Below are 20,676 nucleotides of genomic sequence, written 5' to 3' on the forward strand. Positions count from 1 at the left end.
ATAATGCTCTGGATGAGATGGGTTCCACAAGACTTCCTCTTCTCTGTATTTTTCTATAAAATACAGAGTTTTTTCTCTGTCCCACTCCATAAATAAATCCGACAGAAACGACGTGTAATTACTCGCAACGCGCGTGCGCTCGGGACGACTTGCAAGTGCGTACTGACCGAACCGCGTAACGCTCAAAGGATTCGCCAAAAAACCGACAGCCGGGTGGAGCACTCAAAGCGAGCAACGAGCGGCTCGTTGCTCGCTGGTTTCCCCGTAACACGACGTACTGACTGCACGAATGCTCGCTGTGTAACATGTTACATTATACCTCGTAACGTTGGTCAGTACCCACCTGAATAGGTCTTTTAATATAATAGGTATAAAAAAGGTTAAAATATAATTATTTGGCTTTTACCCTTAAATTTGGGGACCACACCATAGACAATTCCTAGATGGCGTGATTTTATGTTGGGTAACTCAGAATAAGAAGTGATGATATCTCAGAATAATAATGGTTAATGGTGCTATTCCGCTGAGCATCGAAACCGGTGGGACGCTAATGAAAAGTGGTCATGGAAATGCACCAGGGTAGACCCTGCTCCTAGAACAAGGCATGAGTTTGTGATTTGTGTGCGTGAAAAGCGAGGATGGAAACTTTGAATATTTTCTTGATTTTTTTATTATTGATGCAATAACATATACCTAGTATTATTCTGAGTTACCCACCGAAGTCACCCCGTGGCAGGTTGACTAGATAGGTACTTTTGCAAATCACGCCATATATCGTTGTTTTTATTAGTGGCTACTGTCTATAGAAGAAATTCCGTCATTGACAATTTTACGTTACGAATGAATTTAGTAAACCCAGTAAACCTAACTAATCCAGAGGAAACCTAAAATATCTTTCTCTCTCTCTTTGAAAAACATACTTAATAGCCCAAACTCGATTCTATTCTATTCTCTGTGGGGGTGTAAGTACCTGCACCTGGCTCTCTCGAGTGGAACCTTTGTGCATATCCCCAAGGTCTACTACTACTGCCTTCCTAAGCTTGAACCATTTCCCACCACGCTGGTCCACTGCGGGTTGGTGGGTTCACATATCTAGATGTGCTAAATCTAGATATGCAGGTTTCCTTACGATGTTTTCCTTCACCGTTAGAGCGATGGTATACATTGTACTTAAGTTAAAATAACTCATTGGTACATGTCAGCGCCGTGATTCGAACCCGCATCTCTTGCGTGAGAAGCGGGCGCTTACCCGACTGAGCTACCACCGCGCCCAAACTCGATTCTTTTAGCTATTAAATCTTTGAAATAAAATTCAGTCACCTCCGTGTTACTGCCCTCATCAGATCCTCACGAGACCATGCCTCAACCAGCACCATGAGACTGTGTTTTTGAATCCTAACCTAATCTTCCTACGTATTGTCATCACTTAGATCCATTCACTATATTCCTGCTCCTCATCCCAGGGCCGTGGGGACCGGAGGCACGTCAGCTTTTTAAAGACATCAGCAGCAGACTAATAGAAATTTCAAGGGACCCTAGGGCTGGCACTTACCTATCACAAAGGCTAAGCATCGCTATATAGCGGGGTAACGCGGCCAGCGTCTTGGGTACCCTACCCGACAGTGGCAGCGATCTGGCCAGCATCTTCTTTTTAGTTTAATTTTAATTTTATATTAGTTAGTTTTAGTTAGGCATTAATAATTATAATTTAATCAAGAAGTACCATGGACTTAACTAATAAAAAACATTATCATTTAATTTATTGAATATAGTATAAGAATTATGCTTCCTCAATTTCAAATCAAATTATGTTGGTGTCATAAAAGTTGAAAAAGTGCAATGACAACCAATGTGCAGTGATTTTGTGTCTGTACACAATTAGATCGCGAGCTGTCAGTGCTGCCTAAACCGACGTGACCCTTCTTTGGAGGCCACCGGCCGACTGAGTCAAACTTCGCTTGTGTTTATGATTTTATAACACAGAAAGCCGCCATAGATATTTGTATGAAGATTTGAGGGAAAAAAATTGCTCAAGTTTGGGATTTTTTTCAAGGCTGTAGAACATCATTTACTACATAATTCTATGACAATGCCAACCCTCGATTGCCTATTGCCGACCCTTAAGTATTTATGAAAGTCTTCATTGGTAAGATGGATTCATTTTATAAAACTGCTTTGTCATCGAAGTACAATTTAAATGTCCATTCGTTGAGATTTCTTATCTCATAAGTTATGCAACCAGCGAAGGTATTTAATGTATGTACCTCAAGGTATATAATAACCCTGTATACGGTTTAACCACAGTAACAAAACTCACATAGGTATCTGATATAGCAGAATATCGTATGCATGTGCCAATATAGTGACTAAAAACATGGCTCTAAATTTTGTATCCTGGAATAGCTGTTATAACATCACGTACTAAACCATTTTCCAAATACGTGCATTCAACAGCACCTTGAACGAAATCAGTTTACAAAATTCAATTACTTTGCATGTTCATTTTACCCAGTCCCTTCAGCTATCAAACACGCCAAACTAAAACAGGCCTCAAAAGTTTCACTATAAGAGCTCACCATTATGAATGATGGTACGATTTGAGAGGACTATAGTTGGCTGACTAGTGCGGTATGCAATCTAATTGTGAAAGGTCATGGTGAGTGTGTCGGGGGTCGCACGTAGCTCGCGGTGCTACTAACAGCGCTGGCACGTGCAGTTATCTGGATTATGGTAGCGCCATTTTTACACAGTTTTTGCAATGTGTATTTTGAGGCGTTAGACTAACAGTTTAACCCTTGGTAAAATTAAGCAACCTTCATGAAAATTTAATAAAAGACTGTTCAAACCGGCATCTGATTTGGGTTGCGCGACGTTTACATTTTGAACACACAACATTAGCGCTTTTTTATACCAACGGCAACGACATGATTTCTATAATTACATAATATATGCTTAGTATGTGTGAATGCTATTTCTATAAATTAAATGCAATTCACATAAAATGTGTAAAACAGTAAGTCTAGGCAAATAATCACAGTAGACCATCACCACTAGTACCCAATAGGTATGAAACTACAAATGTCTACTTCACTGGTAAGAATTTTGATGCACTGAAATATTTGCTATCTATGTAAGTCATCCTCAAGGCTGTTGATATCTGCATACCTTTGCGTGCACATCCACATTCGTATCTCAAAATTATTATACACATCCTTCTCCTGATCTCCTGACACTCTATCCTATACTGTACCTCTTAGTTAATAGAATTCATATTAGTGTGGTAATGTTGTATGTTTTTGATACAATCCGCCTAATTTAGGACATCATGCATTTGAATCGATAAAACTTAGCGATTATAACTTGAAACTTTGTAACGATAACTTGGTAGAGAAGTACGTTGAATACCAAATAGTACAAGTGGAAAATTGTAGGATAGGGTTATGGTCATAGTCAAAATTAGGAGTTCCACTGATATTGCTCACACATTGAAAAGATTGTTAATAAAGCTTATCAATTGTACGGGTTCATAATGCGTGCTTCTCACGACTTCCATCAACCCTCTACTTATCTTCATCTATATAAAAGCCTAATTAGACCTCAACTGGAATACGCCGTGTGTGTTTGGAATCCGCTGTATATTAAATATAGGGAGATTATTGAAAGAGTGCAGAGAAAGTTTTTGCGTGCTATGCATTTTAGGTGCCACCGTGGTACTTTATCTTACAGTAGGCTTCTTGTAAAATATAATCCCATCGAAAACAATACTTGTCAAAAAAACCAAGTCTCGTAACTCAGTTGTTCTACGGTAAAAAGTTGTGAGATCCATGTAATACCAAGTATTATCCACGCACGCATCTCAATCTTTAAAATATTTAATGTTTTATATAAATATATTGACTCAGCCATCGCATGGAAACACGTGTTAATTAAATTATTTATTTTTTCTCTATGATATCTTCATTTAAAAGAAATATTATCGATACACTATCATAGTCTCAGGTTTCTTTGAATATTAAGTATATTTATATTAGGTATAGTAGATATTGTTTTTTTTTGTCATCGCTAATTTAATGGGGGCTAACGCGTGTGAATTTGCCGCTAGGGGCGCTGGTGTTGACTCAGGTCAAGTGACATTTTACTTTTCATATAATTTGTTTGGCGGGTTTCGTGATAAATTATATTTTCGTTCATTTCCCTGTTGAAAAGTGATCTCTTTTTGCAAAATTATCGCAAATATAGATTATTTGTCGTTGAAAGCTGAATAATTAAGGAAAAGGGGCGCAAAAATAAGCAGTCTCAAAGAGCAGCTAATTCCGAGGTTAGTTTGTTTACTGTTTACAAACTTATTTTTTACGAAGTGTATGCTTGTTTGCTTAGGTAACAGCTATGTTTTTTCTTTTTACAGACACCAAGACTATGACCGTAACAGTAACTTGGTTGGAAACGTAGAGGACAGCATCATACAACAAAATGATTCAGTGTATACTTACTGTTGAGTGGCCTTCAGAAACTTTGTATAGCAGTGTGAACACTAATAATTAAACTCCAGATCTAGATATTGTCACCAATGAGTACTTTGGAATTTATGTACAATGTATACCATCGCTCTTACGGTTAATTAAAACATCGTGATAAAACCTGCACATCTAGATTTTCGAACCCACCAACCTGCAGAGGACCAGCGTGGTAGGAAATGGTCCAAGCTTAGGAGTGGAGTTTAGACCTTAAGGCGATATGCACAAAGGCTCCATTCGAGTGAGCCAGGTGCAGGTACTGACACCCCCACAAATAATAGAATACTTAGTATACTATACTACCATTATTTAGTTTCAACTAACAACTCAACCAGCATTCATTGTGTGGATTACTAATGTGTTATATTTTTTGTATAGCAGTGTGTTTAAACGGAAAGGATAAATAAAAGTTAAATCAGTGTGTAATTCTTTTATTTTTATTGTATTTATTAAATGCCTAATCCTTATTTACATTATGTTCTTTCTGAAATTGGTTATAATGATTTTCACAAACACGAGATTGTCGGATAATAATTATTTCACAAGCCTCGTTTTAGAACAGTTTTATCACTTGTTAACATAAGTCCTCCTTTTCTTTCCGAACATAACGGATCTACACTACATTGCAGCATAGTAACTCGATGTGATGATAGTTATTTTATAATTAATAAGCTTATAAGATTCAAAATTTTAAAACTTTATTTCGCGCCAATTTGATACAGTCTCCTTTGATAAGTTTGACAGCTATGGTACCTCTTGACCTCGGTCGACAGTGGCGCCAACTGGTGAGCAAAAAAACGGTAGTCCCCATTGATTTAATTTTATATAACCTCTCAACTTGACACCACTTTAGTTTATAATTCTGTGGATGACGCTGTGGGCTGTACATTTATATTTATTTTTTACTTATGTTATTTATAAGATTTGCAATGTATGGCTGTTTGTCTTCCCTAATAAATAAAAATAAAAATGAATAAAATAAAATTGCTTGGCATAAAATTTGATTACACTTTATAATTTTTATATACATATTCTCACGACTGTTATCCCCGAAGGGGTAGTCAGAGGTAGATCTCGCAAGCGAGTCACCCGCTTTTCGCTGTACGTTTGTACTCACGTGATAGGTCGCGAGACTCGCAAGCCGTATCGCCGTTTTTGAGTGAGTACAATGCAACATGAAGTTGACGTAAGTGGGCAACCCGACTATCAGATGTTTTGAAGCTGCCCGAAGGCTTCTGACTAGGCTTAACGACTGGTACAACCGGGACCCACGGCTTAACGTGTCGACCGAAGTCCGGAAGCGTCCAGAAAAGAACCACTTGAAATCGGTCACCCATCCAATGGCTGACCGTGCCATGTGTTGCTTATATGGTTTAGGATATGCTTAAGATTCAGATTCTTAGTGCAAATATGCAAAAAACTTAAATGAATTGTTAACGACCCTCTGGGCATACATGGGTTAATCTCAGTGATCACTTACGATCACTGAAGCCAGCTCGACTACGGACGCATCAAATCATTTTTAATATCTTTAATATATTGTATGGCTGTTATCAATCACTATTTAGCTCTATACCTATGTAGTAAGAACTACGCTTAGGGAAAATCTTATACAATTATTCATAATCTCCATAACATTGGAATTGGAAGTCGATATTTCGGAAGTATTAATTTCAAAATGACAATATAAATGAGTGAATAATACCGGGGACGGTGGACGCATGTGAAGATGTGTTTGCGTGATCGCGTGATCACACTTCCTTTTATTTTTTAATTAAATATGGATGTAGCGGGCGTTTTCGTTATTTTTATATCGCTATTTATTCATTTTCAATAGTTTTCAGGCGTTACCTACTATAACTAACATGACATTTTGGTCACATTATGGTACATAATGATACATATACGTGGTTTCTATGCAAAAGACTACAACAAAGTAAACCCCATGAAATACTTCAGGCTAATCTCTCTGCACGCATCGACACCTTCAAAATTTACAGCACCAATTACGCGATCGTGCCAAAAGATTATGCCTTACTGTTTGTGTAATTTTTGCAAAATTATCACCCTGTAGCGTACTCGTTATTTACATAATTCTGCACATAAACTATGGCACATAAAAACCGATGGGTGTTTAAAACTGTTAAGCGGTTAAATTGAATTCTGGGAGCGGGTAAATACTGGCTGGTGGAGGTAAAATTGGACGCTGCCTCGTTTAAATTATCGTTAAGGCATGTCTCGGTTAAAAATATTGTGATCGAGGTCCGGCTGAAGTTTATGAGGTGAGAAAAGGTTTGCACTTACGGCGAGTAATCATTTTATTCGATTCTTTCAACACGAGCATAATTATGACCGAATCGTGATTTATTGTTATAAAAAAAAATATTCCATGAAGCGACAATTTTCCTAACTTACGGGCAGGTTTATCGTATTTTTAAGTTAGGTAACCTATCATAGGAAGGGAATTGAAATTTATACATAAAAACATTGTCCTTTTTATCATAATTATCATATAGCGAAAAGTTTTTTGACTCTCGACGTATTCAGTGTCGGTTGATTCATCGAGAAATAGAACATAGTTAGGACTTTTACTACTAATACTTTAAAACGTAATCGTTTAAAAATTGACTAAAGACCTAAGAAGTTCTTTAAAATTTAATTGTAGAGCTCATCAGTGAAACCTCTGTCTACAACCGAGCGGTAACGAGCCATAATCGATATTCGATCTCAGGCTGAGTGTTTTTAAGCGTTATAATTTAAAAGCGGCTCTTTCACACACGAAGGCCAATTAATTTTCGGCCAAAACATTAAGTGTTCGATAAATTCTCGTAAAAACGCCGCTCCTGTCGATAACACGAGACTTCTTCGATTAAAAAAGGGGTCTTTTATTTATCTTGGACAATTTGTTATTGCCAGTTGACGTTCAGTAGCTGTGTTTATTGAATCTTCTGGTTTTTGACTTTGATAAACAGTATTTGTATGAGTACTTGTTTATCAATCGTAAATTATTTATTTGGTGGGCACGTATTAATAATCTAGCTAGACTAAAAATATATACTTATGTGTTATCTTGTAATGTAAACGACTACCAGTTTTATCTATCTATGTTAGATACTACTAATTAGAGACAGTTATACTTATATGTATACCTAATTTATTAGACATTTAGACACTAAGCTAATTTGTTTGTGGGCAAAAACACTAAATATAAATTAAATTAATGTATTTCTAATTATATGGATAGTACTCTTTTCTTCTGATATATAAAAAATATGTTCCGGATAACAGAGGATGCCGACCTTTACAAAATTGACGAGCTTTGTTGAAGATGTTCACTACTAAAATTCCTGTTATATTCTGTACCATCCTGCAAGTGCTCCTAAAGTCAAACTCTCTCGTAAAGTCAATCTCATCACCTAGATTCTTCATGCAACACATTTAATTAAAAGCATTATCTTAATTTTATCTCCGAGAAACGTCTGGTTAATTACCTAGCTTACAGTTATATTAAACTAAAAACTTGTTAAAGTTTAGGTCTAGTTGCGCCTGTGCAATCTTATATAGCAACAAGTTCATCAGGCGAGTAATACCAAATACAACAATATACGAATAGGTAGGCAAATCAAACTGGATGAGTGTAGCACAGGACAGTCACTGTGTAACTTGGGGTGTGGTTTGTGGACACAGAAGATGATGATGATGATGATGATGATGATGAATAGGTAAAAGCACTCTTCAGGCGTTGAAGAAATACCAATATATTGTAACGATTTTAAAAAGCTAAAAGTCAAATTAACTATCTAAGTACCTATATAAATTATGGACTTAATTATTTAGTCAGCATAATATTAGCATCACAACATTCACAACCCAACATTTATTTGTTTTTATTTTTCAATTAGGTATCCACATCACACTCTGATTTATAATTTTAACTACTTTGATTATTTTTTAAAAATTGCACTAATTTTTAAGTTTTACCTACTTAAGTTTTTGTTTTTATAGTTTTTAAGAACATTTTTACTTAAATTGAGAAACTGTTATTATTTTATTTTTGTTTTTGTTTCCTTTATTAACTTTTTTACGACATGCATCCTAATAAATGTAAAGTTTGTTTTTGTATAATTTAAATTTCAAATTGTTAAACCACGCCACCTGACTATATTTATTTTAAACAAATTGTTAAACTGTTTACTGGCTGTCTACGACACAGGCCTAGCCTAATGTGGTAGCCCTTGCTATATCACCACCTTTAAATTGTTACCAAACACTGCAACCTATACTTATTGTATCATAATCTTAAATTTAAATAAATCTTTTTTCATATTTTTTTTTCATTTTCAGCAGGTTTTTCAAATTTACTTTTCACAAACAACCAAACTTCTCTATATCATCATAAAATTTTATTCCAAAAACAACACTTTCACATTAATAACACCGTTCAAATTTTCACCTAACGACACAAACACAACATCCCAAACAAAACCCACAGTAGCGCATAATGCGTGACAACCCTATTCGTGTTATTGCATCTGTCACCGCGGCATATGTTGCAGCGGGCGTAGTTGTAGCGGTCGTTCTTCCTCACGTGTGCCTTCATGCTCTCGCAGGCCGTGATGGCGTCTTCGAGTTCGCCGACACACCCCCGCACCACGTCGTAGCGGAAACCCACTGGAATACACATGGTGGAAATAACTGAGGTTAGTATTATAATATTTATTATCATTACTTCCGCGCCTGTGCTTCGTGATCATCATCATGATCATCACAACCCATCGCGCTCTACTGCTGCGGCTGGGGTGTCCTTCCAATGAAGGAAGGGTTCTATTGGCATACTGATATTAGTTAGAAATCTAATCTAGTTTATAACTTTATACAATAACAACTATATCTATTGTTAGTATACTATGTACTGCACTAAGCTAATATTATGTATGACATTCGGGCATTTTTAGTTATTACTAGCTGTTCCCGCGAGCTTCGCTTCGCCTTTAAAAAGTTTTCCCGTGGGAATTCCGGGATAAAAAGTAGCATATGTTCTTTCTCAGGGTCTAGACCATATGTATACCAAATTTTAGTCAAATCCGTTTAGTAGTTTTGGCGTGAAAGAGTAACAGAGAGACACACAGACAGACAGACAGACAGACACAGTTACTTTCGCATTTATAATAATATATATTAGTAAGGATGTAACTTATTATTATGGAAGATCGGTATCTCCAAACACAGGCCTTCTGGCTTATATGGGGATTCCGCACGCACTTTGTCAAAATTAGGCTAAGGGTCTGTTTCACAATGTCTGGTTAGTGGCTACCTGACGGATAAAATACATGCTGTCACTCTCTGTTATTATTTTTTAGACAGTGACAGCATGTATTTTATCCGACAGGTAGCGACTAACCAGACATTGTGAAACAGGGGCTAAGTGTTAAGTAAGTAAATAAACATTTTTGTTTTTTTTATTTAATTTTTTTGATAGTTTACCAAAAGTCCACCACGCTGGCCTAGTGTAGGTTTGCGGACGCGTTTCGTGATATCTATAAGGGATGACAGCGATGGGAATTTCGGGATAAAAATTTGGCAATCTGTTAATGTAGTACGTCAGCTTCCTGCCGTCCCGTAAAACCCGTCATTATTCATGATTCATGTCAAAGAGAAACAAACATCCTGAATCCAGCCAATCTTCCGCATACACCAATAGACTTCAACTGCTTTTTGCGATAGGTACATACTTTGTGCAACTAAAAATAAAATCTCTGAGGTGCATTTTGCTATACTTAGGTACTGTATGCTCCGGAACCAACTCACCATGCGCATAAAAGAACAAGCACATCGGCTTATCAGGTTTCTTAGGGAACTTGTTGCCGACGACCCTGTCGCGCAGGATCCAGTTGACGTCAGCACGGGCTGCGTTGCTACAGTCGACCGTGCTTCTCGCCCGCGTCCGACGGTCGCCCTGCTTGCAGCCAGCGCACGCCGTCTGGTAGCACAATAGTGTTGACACTAGGAGATTGGTATTTGATTAGGTACTGTTGGGGTACTTTGGAAACTACAGGGTCGGTTATCAGTCAGGGTTTATACACCTTTTATACTCAAACAAACAATGGAATAATACCACCTGCCATTGCCGTTCCATATTTCGCTGAAAGTTTTTCATTGGTCGTGAGTGTATAAGAGAGGATTGAGGTGGACATAGAGAATCAATGTGAAAATGGCCGACGAACTCCGTTCGTAGGTCTGACAATACCCGTTCCTAACTACTCACACTTATATAACAGCTACTTACTAAGTTTACCATAATAATAATTGTTTATTTTCATGGCTCATTGTAGATGTAGCATGCTCATCCAAAAACTATAGTAGGTAGATGGAGAATAAATAAAGGTCACCTTGATACATCAACGAACTCCAAACCAAAATATACAATAGCGCCTGGTTAATTTTAACACAGGACCCTTTTAGGACCATTATTAAAGTTTTGAAGTTCTTGTAAACCTGAAATAATGCAAAAGCAATTGTTTTGTTTGCATAAATAGTTAGATGAGTTAAGTAGTTAATTATGGGTGTAGGATTATAGAAAACACAGAAGTTAGCAAACGTAAACACTGGAGAGATTGTGAATTATTTACAAGGGTTGTAAATGGTCGAAGATATCACTACTTTCGAAGACATAGAAGGCCCAATATCAAGTCATTTAAATCTTTCCCCTGTTTGGAATATAAAGTGGACCCTTCGGCCCGATAGTCTAAACTACAAAAGTAATAGGAAAATATAGTTACGCACATTTCATAACTTTAAATTTGAATTTAACTGTAAATAAATTTAGTTTTGCCATTCATTAGGTAGGTATATAAAACAGAAAGCTGTCAAAAGAAATAGACAACGAGGTAAAAAAATCAAGGGGACTGCTGATTATTCCAATCATCAGATTAAGACTTAGTAGTTTCAGGAGTCGCAAAGAACCAAAGAAAATTTTACAAATTCTGTTCAATACTCGTTCTATGTATAGAGAGCAAGTGCCCAATAGGCACTGCCTATCCACGATAAATTCACATAAATCTCTCTACTTCCATAGCCGAAACCCAGACGATCTCTTCCTCTGAACCTCGAGGAAAAGTCATGGCCCAATGCTCCTTATGTTCCTTGGTCCCATTGGCACAATGTTTTTGCCATGGAAGTAATTTGCTCTGATCACAGGAGGATCACATCCTCTGATGTGATCCTCCTGTGATCAGATGGCATACGAGTATAAAACTCACAGCCTGAAAATCATTGCTCTCATTATTTTTATCATAGACTAATATTGTACTGGGGATTTTATTCTATTCTTTTTGGTTTGTGATGACAATATCCAAATTGTTGTCAAATAAAAATTGCAGTATTTTTTACATACATAATTTCATTTTTCTCATTCGCAAAATTTTTGAGTTACAATATCATAATACAATAATATCTGACTGAAAACAGTTAGGTATTATGGTTTGTTTAATATAAATTCACGAATCTCATGCCCTTGCACCCAGACCTGGTACCGACCTGTTTAACTGCAACCATAAAATAGCCAATTATTAACGATGTGGCTTTCGCTGATAGTGTGTAGTTTATTGGTTAATTCAGTTATTGGTAAAGTTGGAAAATCCAACTCTACTTCTGGTAAAGGTATGTTTCTTAGAAAAAAAACTTACCCATGTTGTACACTAACTATCCGATTATCTTAATAGTTCCCTACAAAAATCCATAATAACTTACTAGGTACCTAGAAAGAACATCTTATAGCGAACCATCAATAGAAATTCCCCTCAACCACAAATAAATACCTGTTATGTAAAAAAAAATAAAGTCTACATAGGCATACTTAGCTCTAGTTTTTCTATACTTACGTATGTTATATACTTATAGCACAGGGATCAAACTTAACCATCGTTTTAACCAATTAGCTCTTCTTGAATAGCCTATAGGCCTATAGTCATCTTGTTCTGTTTTCAGTACACCCAAGGAACATGCCTCGAGAGTCTGTCAATGTTGGAGGCACTCAAGTGAAAGGCACTAGTTGCGCGCAAAGGCTATGTCTAGGGTGCTCCAGACGCACAGTTCACCGCCGCTCCCCGGTCCAAGGGTGTCTTAGTGCGCCCTTTGTCACCACGGAATGGTTGAGAAGGGGCAAAATGGCATTCCCCGTACAGGGTGTTCGATCTTATATGATGCACAGGAAGACTCCTGAATACCTGCAGGCACCAATGATGGATTTCGCTTGCATTACGTTCGTGGCAAAAGGTATGACATGATTGCCGTCCGTTCTGCATAGGTATTAGGTAGCGTAGGGTATCCCATAAATAATAATATGTGTAGACATCTCACACACGGCCATCCGACCCCAAGCTAGTAAGAGCCTGTGATATGGGTATCGGACACCTGATACATATTCAGGGTGTCCACTCAGAATGCTCCAAAAAATTCCCTGACTTTTCCCTGACTTTCCCTGACCATTTCAGAAATTTTCCCTGACCAGAGATCAAAATAAACAAAAGCTTGATTTGAAAGCTTTCCGTTCATTTGCTTCAAACTTATTAAAAAACTTCGACTGCGTAAAATATTTATACAAGGGGCTGTAAAAAGTGTAAATCATGCCGAAAGAGACGAGAGTGACTCAGACAGATCATTTTAAAAAACATAAAATTGAAAAAAAAGATTGCAAGTCCATAAAAACTTTCAGGTCAGGTTTTACTATTTAAAAAAAAACGCGAATTTCAAAAACTCGTAGAACAAAAGTTGTTTCGAGTAACCCCGTTTCGGCTATGGTCACCTACCACTATTGCAACATTCTGTATAGAAAGCAATGATAAATTAAGTTTAAATTAAATAAGTACCTGCTTATTTTTTTGTACAACAAAGTTTAAATACCTACATTTATTTTGCCATAACGTGTAATTCTTTTTTGTATTTGCAAAATTGAAAAATACCTACATAATTTATATTTTTCAAAATGTCATTTTACTTTGGACAAAAGTCATAAAATTTTGGAAACCCAAGCGGGATTCACTGTTGGTTATTATTGCAAAACGTTAGTTAGAACTATTTAAAGAACACTTATTGATGGTAGGATTAGTACAGAGTGCTTTAAAAGTACGCCTCCTCATTTTTTTCAGAAAATGCGAGGTTGGAAGCAGGTGGATAAAATAAACTTTTTTATTTTGTTTATAAAACTTGTAACTAATGCCAGGGGTATAGTAATCTTAGGGCCATCAAAACCGAAATAACTCGAATAAAGCGTGTTAAGCTTTGTAAATTCAGTACTTAATTTATTTAATTAAAACAAAACCGAATTCAAATATTTTCGAATGGGCGCGACGCTTTAAAAAAACATTAGGTGCCGCGTGGAGGCACGTCTGCATGCGCTCCCGCTGCCAGCGCAAAGTATGAGAATTTATCGATGAAATGAGCGCCGATACAGCGCAGCGCGTCACGTTATATGGGGGCTTATTTTTCATCACAAACTCCTAAAACTCTTAAAACAAAAGTTGTTCAGAATGGCAAGCTGAGTCACACTCTTTTGAAAGAAATTGAATTACGGGGACATCATTTTCTATTTAACAAACTATGAACTCAGTCTGGAATCTGGCTAACGAGATTTTATTTTTGACTTATGTATTTTACGTTTAAAATAGAAGAAGAAAAATAATAACTATTAAAGGAAATAACTACAAAAAAATGCTTTACTAGTCATTTTCCCTGACTTTCCAGGTGGCCCATCAATTTCACTGACTTTCCATGACCACCTTGAGCTTCCCTGACTTTTCCCTGACTATCCCTGACTTTCCAGAAAGTGGACACCCTGATATTACATACGTAGGTATACGTATTAACACCCAAAACCTGAGTACAAATATCTGTCCCGGTCGGGGATCGAACCCGGGACCTTCGGCATAGCAATCAGGGTCACTAACCACTACACCATTCGGTCGACAAAACCGTGTCTCAAGTTATAACTGCTCATACCTATCCAACTGCAAATTACCACATATCTGTATGGTTTTATTTTATTTCAGTCAGTAAGGGTACTGACGTTGTGAGGGGGTGCGTTATTAACATGCGCGTTGGTGAACTAATGTGCGATGATATGGAAGACTATGAGAAAAACGAGAATCACGGTAGGGAAATCATGTGCTCTCTGTGTCAAGGCAACGACTGTAATACAGCTCCTATGACCACGGCCCCTAGTCTCGGACTGGTCGCATTGATGGCCCTTGCAGCCTACTTTAAACCTTGAGTGTAAAACGTGCAAGTTTCCTTTTTCGTGTATTAGAGTTGGCAAAAACTTTAATAAATATGTGCTGTGAGCTGTGAGCATTCACAAAATTGTTTCATTTCTTACAGACAGACCCTACATATAGTACAGAAAAAAAGATTATCAACTTTAAGTTTTTTATTTGTGCATAATTATCTTTGTGCTAGCTGCTAGGATATTTTATTTATACAGAGATTCATTTTAGTCACATATTGGTTAAACCAACTGGGGTGTTTTACTTACATTTTAAGGTTATGCATATATTTTTTTAGTTCACTGTTGTAGGCTGACTTTTTTCAGAATGCAAGTCTTCTTGTTTACTGGTTCTTGCAAAATGAGTTTTTTTTGTTTTTCGGATATTTTATCTTATTCACAACCTCGTTGGCAATAAAAATAACACAATTAATTTGTATTTTACTTAATACTTACTTATAGTAGTTCCTCAAGTCAGTTATATCTATCCTCGGTAAAACATATTTGAGTCGAGGTCAGTATTTTTTGAATTTTTAGTACTAAATGATTGATAAATCATGATATTTTGTACTCGCACTGTGGCAGTGACTTTAAATAGAGATAGCATTATTATTTCTATGGTTTTCACCATGTTTGTACAATGTTCATTTCCTATTCAGTTGTAACTGGAAACTGAGGAAAGAATATCTAGGATATTACATATCCTCAAAATATTGTTATGGATAGGTGGTAATGAACCTTTCGCAAGCCATTTTCACGCCCGGCTACATAATTAATTAAACTTATACTAATCACTACTTTTAGTAGCTTTGAGTGGGAAACCCGCACATAAAAAAGTACAAAACTTATTTACACTTATCTTAAGCTGCCACGCAATTGAGTATGGAATGTTTCAGTTCAGTCTTTTGCGATCAATTTTGGTAATGTCTTTGAGACTTTACGAAAAAAGTCAGTTCTCTTTACTTGCAATCACCTCCACGGCACGCGGTCAAACCGCCACAGCTGAGCCGCCCCTCCCACACACTTCCTCAGCTTCAGAGGGTCTCCCACACCATCGTCACTGGAGCCCACAACCAGAGTGAGACACTCGTCATTCTCCCTATTCTTCAACTGAGTCCCGACTTGCAGCCACATCTGTTTGCTGCCGCTCTCGTTCCTCGTGCAACTTCGCCACACCACGCGCCCGCTACCCGCCTCCAAGCACAGCCCTTCGTCAACCATTATCCTCCCTTCTGGAGTGTAGACTATCAGCTTCTCCAGCTCCAAGTCTTGCCCGCAAGCGATGCCGGCGGCCGGCCCGCCCAGACCAGGGATCCCGGCTGCCCCCAAACAAGCCCCGCGCCCGTTTTTAACCCTACCGAACCACCGCTCTTTACTGGGAAAGAAATTCTGAGGCCACACATTGTCTAAGTACCACTTGAAGCTTTTGCAGTTCAGCTCTTTCCGAAGCTTGACGCGGCTGTACACGTTTTGCTGGTCTTTGATAGCGGCTATGCTCGGGTTGAATTTGAAGAAGAAGTCGGCCCATTCGTCCATCCATACTGTGGCGGCTCGGGCGAGGTTGGCGTTGAGGACCGCCGTGACTCCTCCGGGGTACTTGTAGGGGCTGTGTCTTCGGAATATGTGTCCGACCCTGGAGCAGGATGTGATCTCGACGCGCGCGCCGCACTGCCACGCTCGCCAGCTCAACTCTAGATTCTCCGCGCCCCAAATACGCATCCCTTCGTCATACCCGCCGAGACGCCAAAATAGACTTTTCCTCACCGCGAACAGGCCGCCCGCCATGGCCGGCGTGGGGTACGGTTTGGAGGGGTTCTCGACTTTCTTCAGCATGACTTCTTCGCTGGGTATGAGCCAGCGGAAGTGCAGCCTCCAGCTGAAGGCGCCCCAGTGAGCGTCGACGCTCTTGGTGTAGGCGAGCGTGTCCTCGGAGAGCAGGTCGATGTGAGGACAGATGAACACGTCGTCGCTGCCGGCGCGGTCTAGCAGAGGCTCCAGCCACCCGGTCGTCACCTAGAAAGGTATAAGAGGCACTTTTAGTCGAAGATTCTTGTTAGGGTAAACATCTTCAATCTAGTCTGTAGAGTATATTATTATTTCCTCACAATGTTTTTCTTCATCGTGAGATTATTGTAATTTTTATTGTAATTAATTTGAATAATAAAAAGTCACTAGTATAGGTGTTTCCGCTGCGATGGAACTTACGTCTATACCAACAGGCTCTGTGACTCTCATCACTAGAAGTCAGAAAACGGAGTGACCAAGCTTCGTGATGAGAGGACTAGAGACCCTACACTAGAGTGACAGAGAGAGAGAGAGCCAGTGACCTCACAGTGCGCGTCCAGGAACACCAGCACGTGTCCCTGTGCCCGGGCGGCGCCCCGCAGCCGCAAGAAACTACACTAGAGAGAGAGAGAGAGAGAGAGAGAGCCAGTGACCTCACAGTGCGCGTCCAGGAACACCAGCACGTGTCCCTGTGCCCGGGCGGCGCCCCGCAGCCGCAAGAAACTACACTAGAGAGAGAGAGAGAGAGAGATAGCCAGTGACCTCACAGTGCGCGTCCAGGAACACCAGCACGTGTCCCTGTGCCCGGGCGGCGCCCCGCAGCCGCAAGAAACTACACTAGAGAGAGAGAGAGAGAGAGAGAGAGAGAGAGAGAGAGAGCCAGTGACCTCACAGTGCGCGTCCAGGAACACCAGCACGTGTCCCTGTGCCCGGGAGGCGCCCCGAAGCCGCGCGGCCACCAGCCCGGCGCGGGCGGCGCTGCGCAGGACCGACACTTGGGGCAGGGACGCCACGGCCTCGTCCAGCTCTCGGCCTAGGTACAGGCGGTCGCTTGCGTCGTCTACGAGGATTATCTGTGGGAGAGAATAGGATCGTAGAATAAAAGAGCCGTTTTTCTTTCCGAATGTGGAGTAGTTTTTAGGTGACGAAAGTCTAGAATGTATTCATTTTACGACGAATTACAATGTTTTACTTCTTACAAGAGAATGCAATAGTAATAATATAATATGTGTGGACATCTCACACACGGCCATGTGACACCAATATAGAACCTGCAATATGGGTAACGGACAGGACAGGATATATCTAACCTTTCTAAAGACACATAGATAGATATACCTCAGTGCAAATACCTGTCTTGAAATAAATAGTTGCCCGGCCGTAAATCGAACCCGAGACCTTCGGGATAGCAGTCATGGTCACTAATAGCCACCGTGAACATTCGTTGATATATGATATGAGAGGATTAAAAAGTAATGCGGGAGGATGATATCCAACCGTACTAACAATTTGTATAACCAAATTTAATTTATTTACACCTTCACACACAAAACTATGCGCTCAGTAGCCCGTGGGCGAAAGGTCATCAGTTTCATCACTATTTTAAGCGGAAATTTAGAGGTCAACATACCGCGTCAAACGGAAAACAAATATTAATTACGCAGGTACCTATACCATTGTTATTGTTAAATGAGATCACTAGTAGATTACCTCTTTCAACAAGTTAGATGGAGATCGCAATATCACCGACATGACAGTTCGCATCAGGGTCGACCAGGCCTCGTTGTGGAACACTATGATAATTGAAGCAGTGGGCAGATTTTCCACATCTATTTCTACATTTCTGCAACTGGAATAAACAGTTTTGTTTCATTTTCTGTATAGCCTAAAGTGGTAGGTATATGGTTTTTAAAAGATAGTAAGTACGCTATCTAAAATATTTAGAATGAAATAGTTAATTATAATGCACTTATGGTTGAGTTCCTAGTAGTTTCGATTTGCCTTAATATGGTTGAAAAGCCCTGAACAGAAAATTTGAGCCCTTTTCTACTAAATAAAATAATTACTCCTTCATATAAAAAAACTACTCATATTTAATTAATTAGGCTTTTCAAAATGTAACCAACAACTCACCTCTCACTTCTCATGTCAGGAAGGCTTCTGTTAATAGATATCCTGTCGCTGACCAGTATATTGTACGAGTGCAGCGAGTAGAGCTCCCTGGCTGTGATGATCTCCCGCGGAGACAGCTGCACCGGCCGCCCGCCCTCGCCCGCCCCGGCCACCGGGGCGTAGTTGTTGCTGTTTATTACATCTGGAAATGTATGGTCAAAATATATTATTATTATTATTTTAATCTTTATATTGGTTATTGCACAAATATAAACATATTGTACAAAGGGTGGACTCAATGCTATGAGCATTTTCTACATGTCTATCCACAGCGGGTGCAAGAAAATATAAATTAGGGTAAAAAATATTAGACAAAATTAAATGAAATGTTGAAAAAATTTCATAATAAGCAGAGGTAAATTAATGAAATAAAAAAAATTATAGTAAAAAACATAAAATTTACACTTTATACATTTTTATTGTGAAAAAATTCAATTTACACATTATACTTACAGGATGATATCAATAGTGGAAAGGGTTTTCCTCAGAACATTATTTTATTTATTCAAGTGTCTGAAGGTTCAGTAGTTTAAAAATAATACATATAAAAATCCATACCACTGGATAAGTTCCTTCCCGGGCCACCTCCCATGTAATGTCCAACTATCAGTCGCATGCCCTTGTCATCTATGTAGGAGTTCTTGTCAAACTGCAGTCTGAGAAATCAAATATGTATAAGGAATTCAAATAAATTAAAAACTTTGTAGGTATAAGTATTTAAATAACACAAATTAACTAGATTCTTGTTTGATTAACTAGAAACTTGATGATGATAACAACACACTCATGTCTTGTACTAACATACATAACTTCCACAGAGGATATAAGGTAAGTTATATCAAGTGTGTTGTTATATCATATAAGAGAATGAGATCCAAACCTGATAAATATAAATAAAATAATACCACCAGGCTTAGAGTTACAGTATCTATTAATATAGTTTAAATTTACCTGTTGAACCAAGGATTGTCATTTTTCCTCTTGATTGTATTGTATAATTCGAAACTGACATACAACATAGCATTCAGCAGAAAGATCAGAATTACAATCAACAGGACAATTTTTTTCTTTCTGCCACGACATATTAGTGACCAAATTTCCTAAAAAAATAAGTTTTAATTTAACATATCTACATAAAAACAAACAGGTGTGGTGCACAAAACTTTAGTCTAGATTTTGAGAGCACTTTTATTTTTAGAGAATATAATATTTCTCAGTGTAACTTACATTTTTAACATTCATATTGCCAGATTCTGGATATTTAGATCGTGGTTATAGTGACTAAACATGTAGAAACAACCTCGGAACTCGATATTTACTATAATTTTTGAATGGTATCGCTGAGGTGTGTGTTCAAGGAAATACTAAGGCAGCGTTCCCACTACGCCGGACCGGCAGATCTGCCGAAAACCGGACACCGGACAGAGTGTTCACATTACATCGGATCCCGGAAGAAATTCAGACAGTTTCTGCTTGAATATCCATGCTCCGAATGACGTGAGTGGAACACGGGCGGGGCGAGGGGAGCACGAGCGGGGCGAGCGGGGGACAGATACCGGCACAAACTCGTTCACATTACTCCGGGCCCGGTCGTTCTACCGGCAATTCGTAGTGACAAAACGTTCGGTAGAAATGCCGGGCTCGGCAAAAATGCCGGACCCGGGATAATGTGAATAGCTTCATATAAATTGTACAGCCACTAGCTCTTCCGGCAGATTTACCGGCGCGGCAGATCTGCCGGTCCGGCGTAGTGGGAACGCTGCCTAAGTTTGAGTTGCATGATTTAAATTGAAATGCAATTCAACTGATCAATTAAAATGAAGGCTGGTAATTCTCAGAGTAAAACATAGCGAAGCTTTTGCTCTTATTAAATATTTAAATGAATTTAATGTGTTTTTTTCATAAAAGAAGTGGAAATGTAAAAAGTGCTAACAAAAATTTCGTTAC

At 38.6% G+C, this 20,676-nt stretch overlaps 3 protein-coding genes across 4 annotated transcripts; 1 reads left to right on the forward strand and 2 right to left on the reverse strand.

Annotated features, from left to right (window-relative positions):
• Positions 1 to 8,895: 8,895 nt before the first annotated feature.
• Positions 8,896 to 11,373, reverse strand: LOC105384472. Of its 2 annotated transcripts, none has more exons than XM_011554724.3 (4): positions 11,298 to 11,373; positions 10,904 to 11,009; positions 10,323 to 10,517; positions 8,896 to 9,185 (listed from the first exon to the last, which is right to left on the reverse strand). In XM_011554724.3, the coding sequence occupies exons 2-4, from the start codon at positions 10,980 to 10,982 to the stop codon at positions 8,968 to 8,970; spliced, it is 492 nt and encodes a 163-aa protein (XP_011553026.1). In that variant the 5' UTR covers positions 10,983 to 11,009; positions 11,298 to 11,373; the 3' UTR covers positions 8,896 to 8,967. The 2 variants fall into 2 exon arrangements, with proteins under 2 accessions (XP_011553026.1, XP_048480652.1); XM_048624695.1 differs by having other exon boundaries at positions 10,801 to 11,009.
• Positions 11,374 to 11,863: 490 nt separating this feature from the next.
• Positions 11,864 to 14,865, forward strand: LOC105384471. The gene is made up of 3 exons (XM_011554723.3): positions 11,864 to 12,173; positions 12,501 to 12,788; positions 14,561 to 14,865. The coding sequence occupies exons 1-3, from the start codon at positions 12,089 to 12,091 to the stop codon at positions 14,779 to 14,781; spliced, it is 594 nt and encodes a 197-aa protein (XP_011553025.2). The 5' UTR covers positions 11,864 to 12,088; the 3' UTR covers positions 14,782 to 14,865.
• Positions 14,866 to 14,922: 57 nt separating this feature from the next.
• LOC105384496 (polypeptide N-acetylgalactosaminyltransferase 3) lies at positions 14,923 to 20,650 on the reverse strand. Its single transcript, XM_038117101.2, has 8 exons — positions 20,493 to 20,650; positions 19,957 to 20,093; positions 19,681 to 19,829; positions 19,288 to 19,385; positions 18,691 to 18,871; positions 18,268 to 18,406; positions 17,445 to 17,630; positions 14,923 to 16,785 (listed from the first exon to the last, which is right to left on the reverse strand). Exons 2-8 carry the CDS (start codon positions 19,969 to 19,971, stop codon positions 15,742 to 15,744), a joined length of 1,812 nt encoding a protein of 603 aa, XP_037973029.2. The 5' UTR covers positions 19,972 to 20,093; positions 20,493 to 20,650; the 3' UTR covers positions 14,923 to 15,741.
• Between the last annotated feature and the right edge of the window lie 26 nt (positions 20,651 to 20,676).

Source organism: Plutella xylostella, chromosome 3, assembly GCF_932276165.1.
Source record: "Plutella xylostella chromosome 3, ilPluXylo3.1, whole genome shotgun sequence".
NCBI classification, from domain to species: domain Eukaryota; kingdom Metazoa; phylum Arthropoda; class Insecta; order Lepidoptera; family Plutellidae; genus Plutella; species Plutella xylostella.

What these genes read in the sequence shown, in the direction of transcription:
- LOC105384471 (XM_011554723.3), top strand. Translation starts at nt 12,089, where the DNA reads ATGTGGCTTTCGCTGATAGTGTGTAGTTTATTGGTTAATTCAGTTATT. An exon ending in CAACTCTACTTCTGGTAAAG is followed by an intron (nt 12,174 to 12,500) that starts GTATGTTTCTTA and finishes TTCTGTTTTCAG; the next exon opens with TACACCCAAGGAACATGCCT. An exon ending in CATTACGTTCGTGGCAAAAG is followed by an intron (nt 12,789 to 14,560) that starts GTATGACATGAT and finishes ATTTTATTTCAG; the next exon opens with TCAGTAAGGGTACTGACGTT.
- LOC105384472 (XM_011554724.3), bottom strand. Translation starts at nt 10,982, where the DNA reads ATGGTCCTAAAAGGGTCCTGTGTTAAAATTAACCAGGCGCTATTGTAT. An exon ending in GAGTTCGTTGATGTATCAAG is followed by an intron (nt 10,518 to 10,903) that starts GTGACCTTTATT and finishes CCAATCTCCTAG; the next exon opens with TGTCAACACTATTGTGCTAC. An exon ending in CTTGTTCTTTTATGCGCATG is followed by an intron (nt 9,186 to 10,322) that starts GTGAGTTGGTTC and finishes TGTGTATTCCAG; the next exon opens with TGGGTTTCCGCTACGACGTG.
- LOC105384496 (XM_038117101.2), bottom strand. An exon ending in GGGAAGGAACTTATCCAGTG is followed by an intron (nt 18,872 to 19,287) that starts GTATGGATTTTT and finishes ATACATTTCCAG; the next exon opens with ATGTAATAAACAGCAACAAC. An exon ending in CCTGACATGAGAAGTGAGAG is followed by an intron (nt 18,407 to 18,690) that starts GTGAGTTGTTGG and finishes TGTTTATTCCAG; the next exon opens with TTGCAGAAATGTAGAAATAG.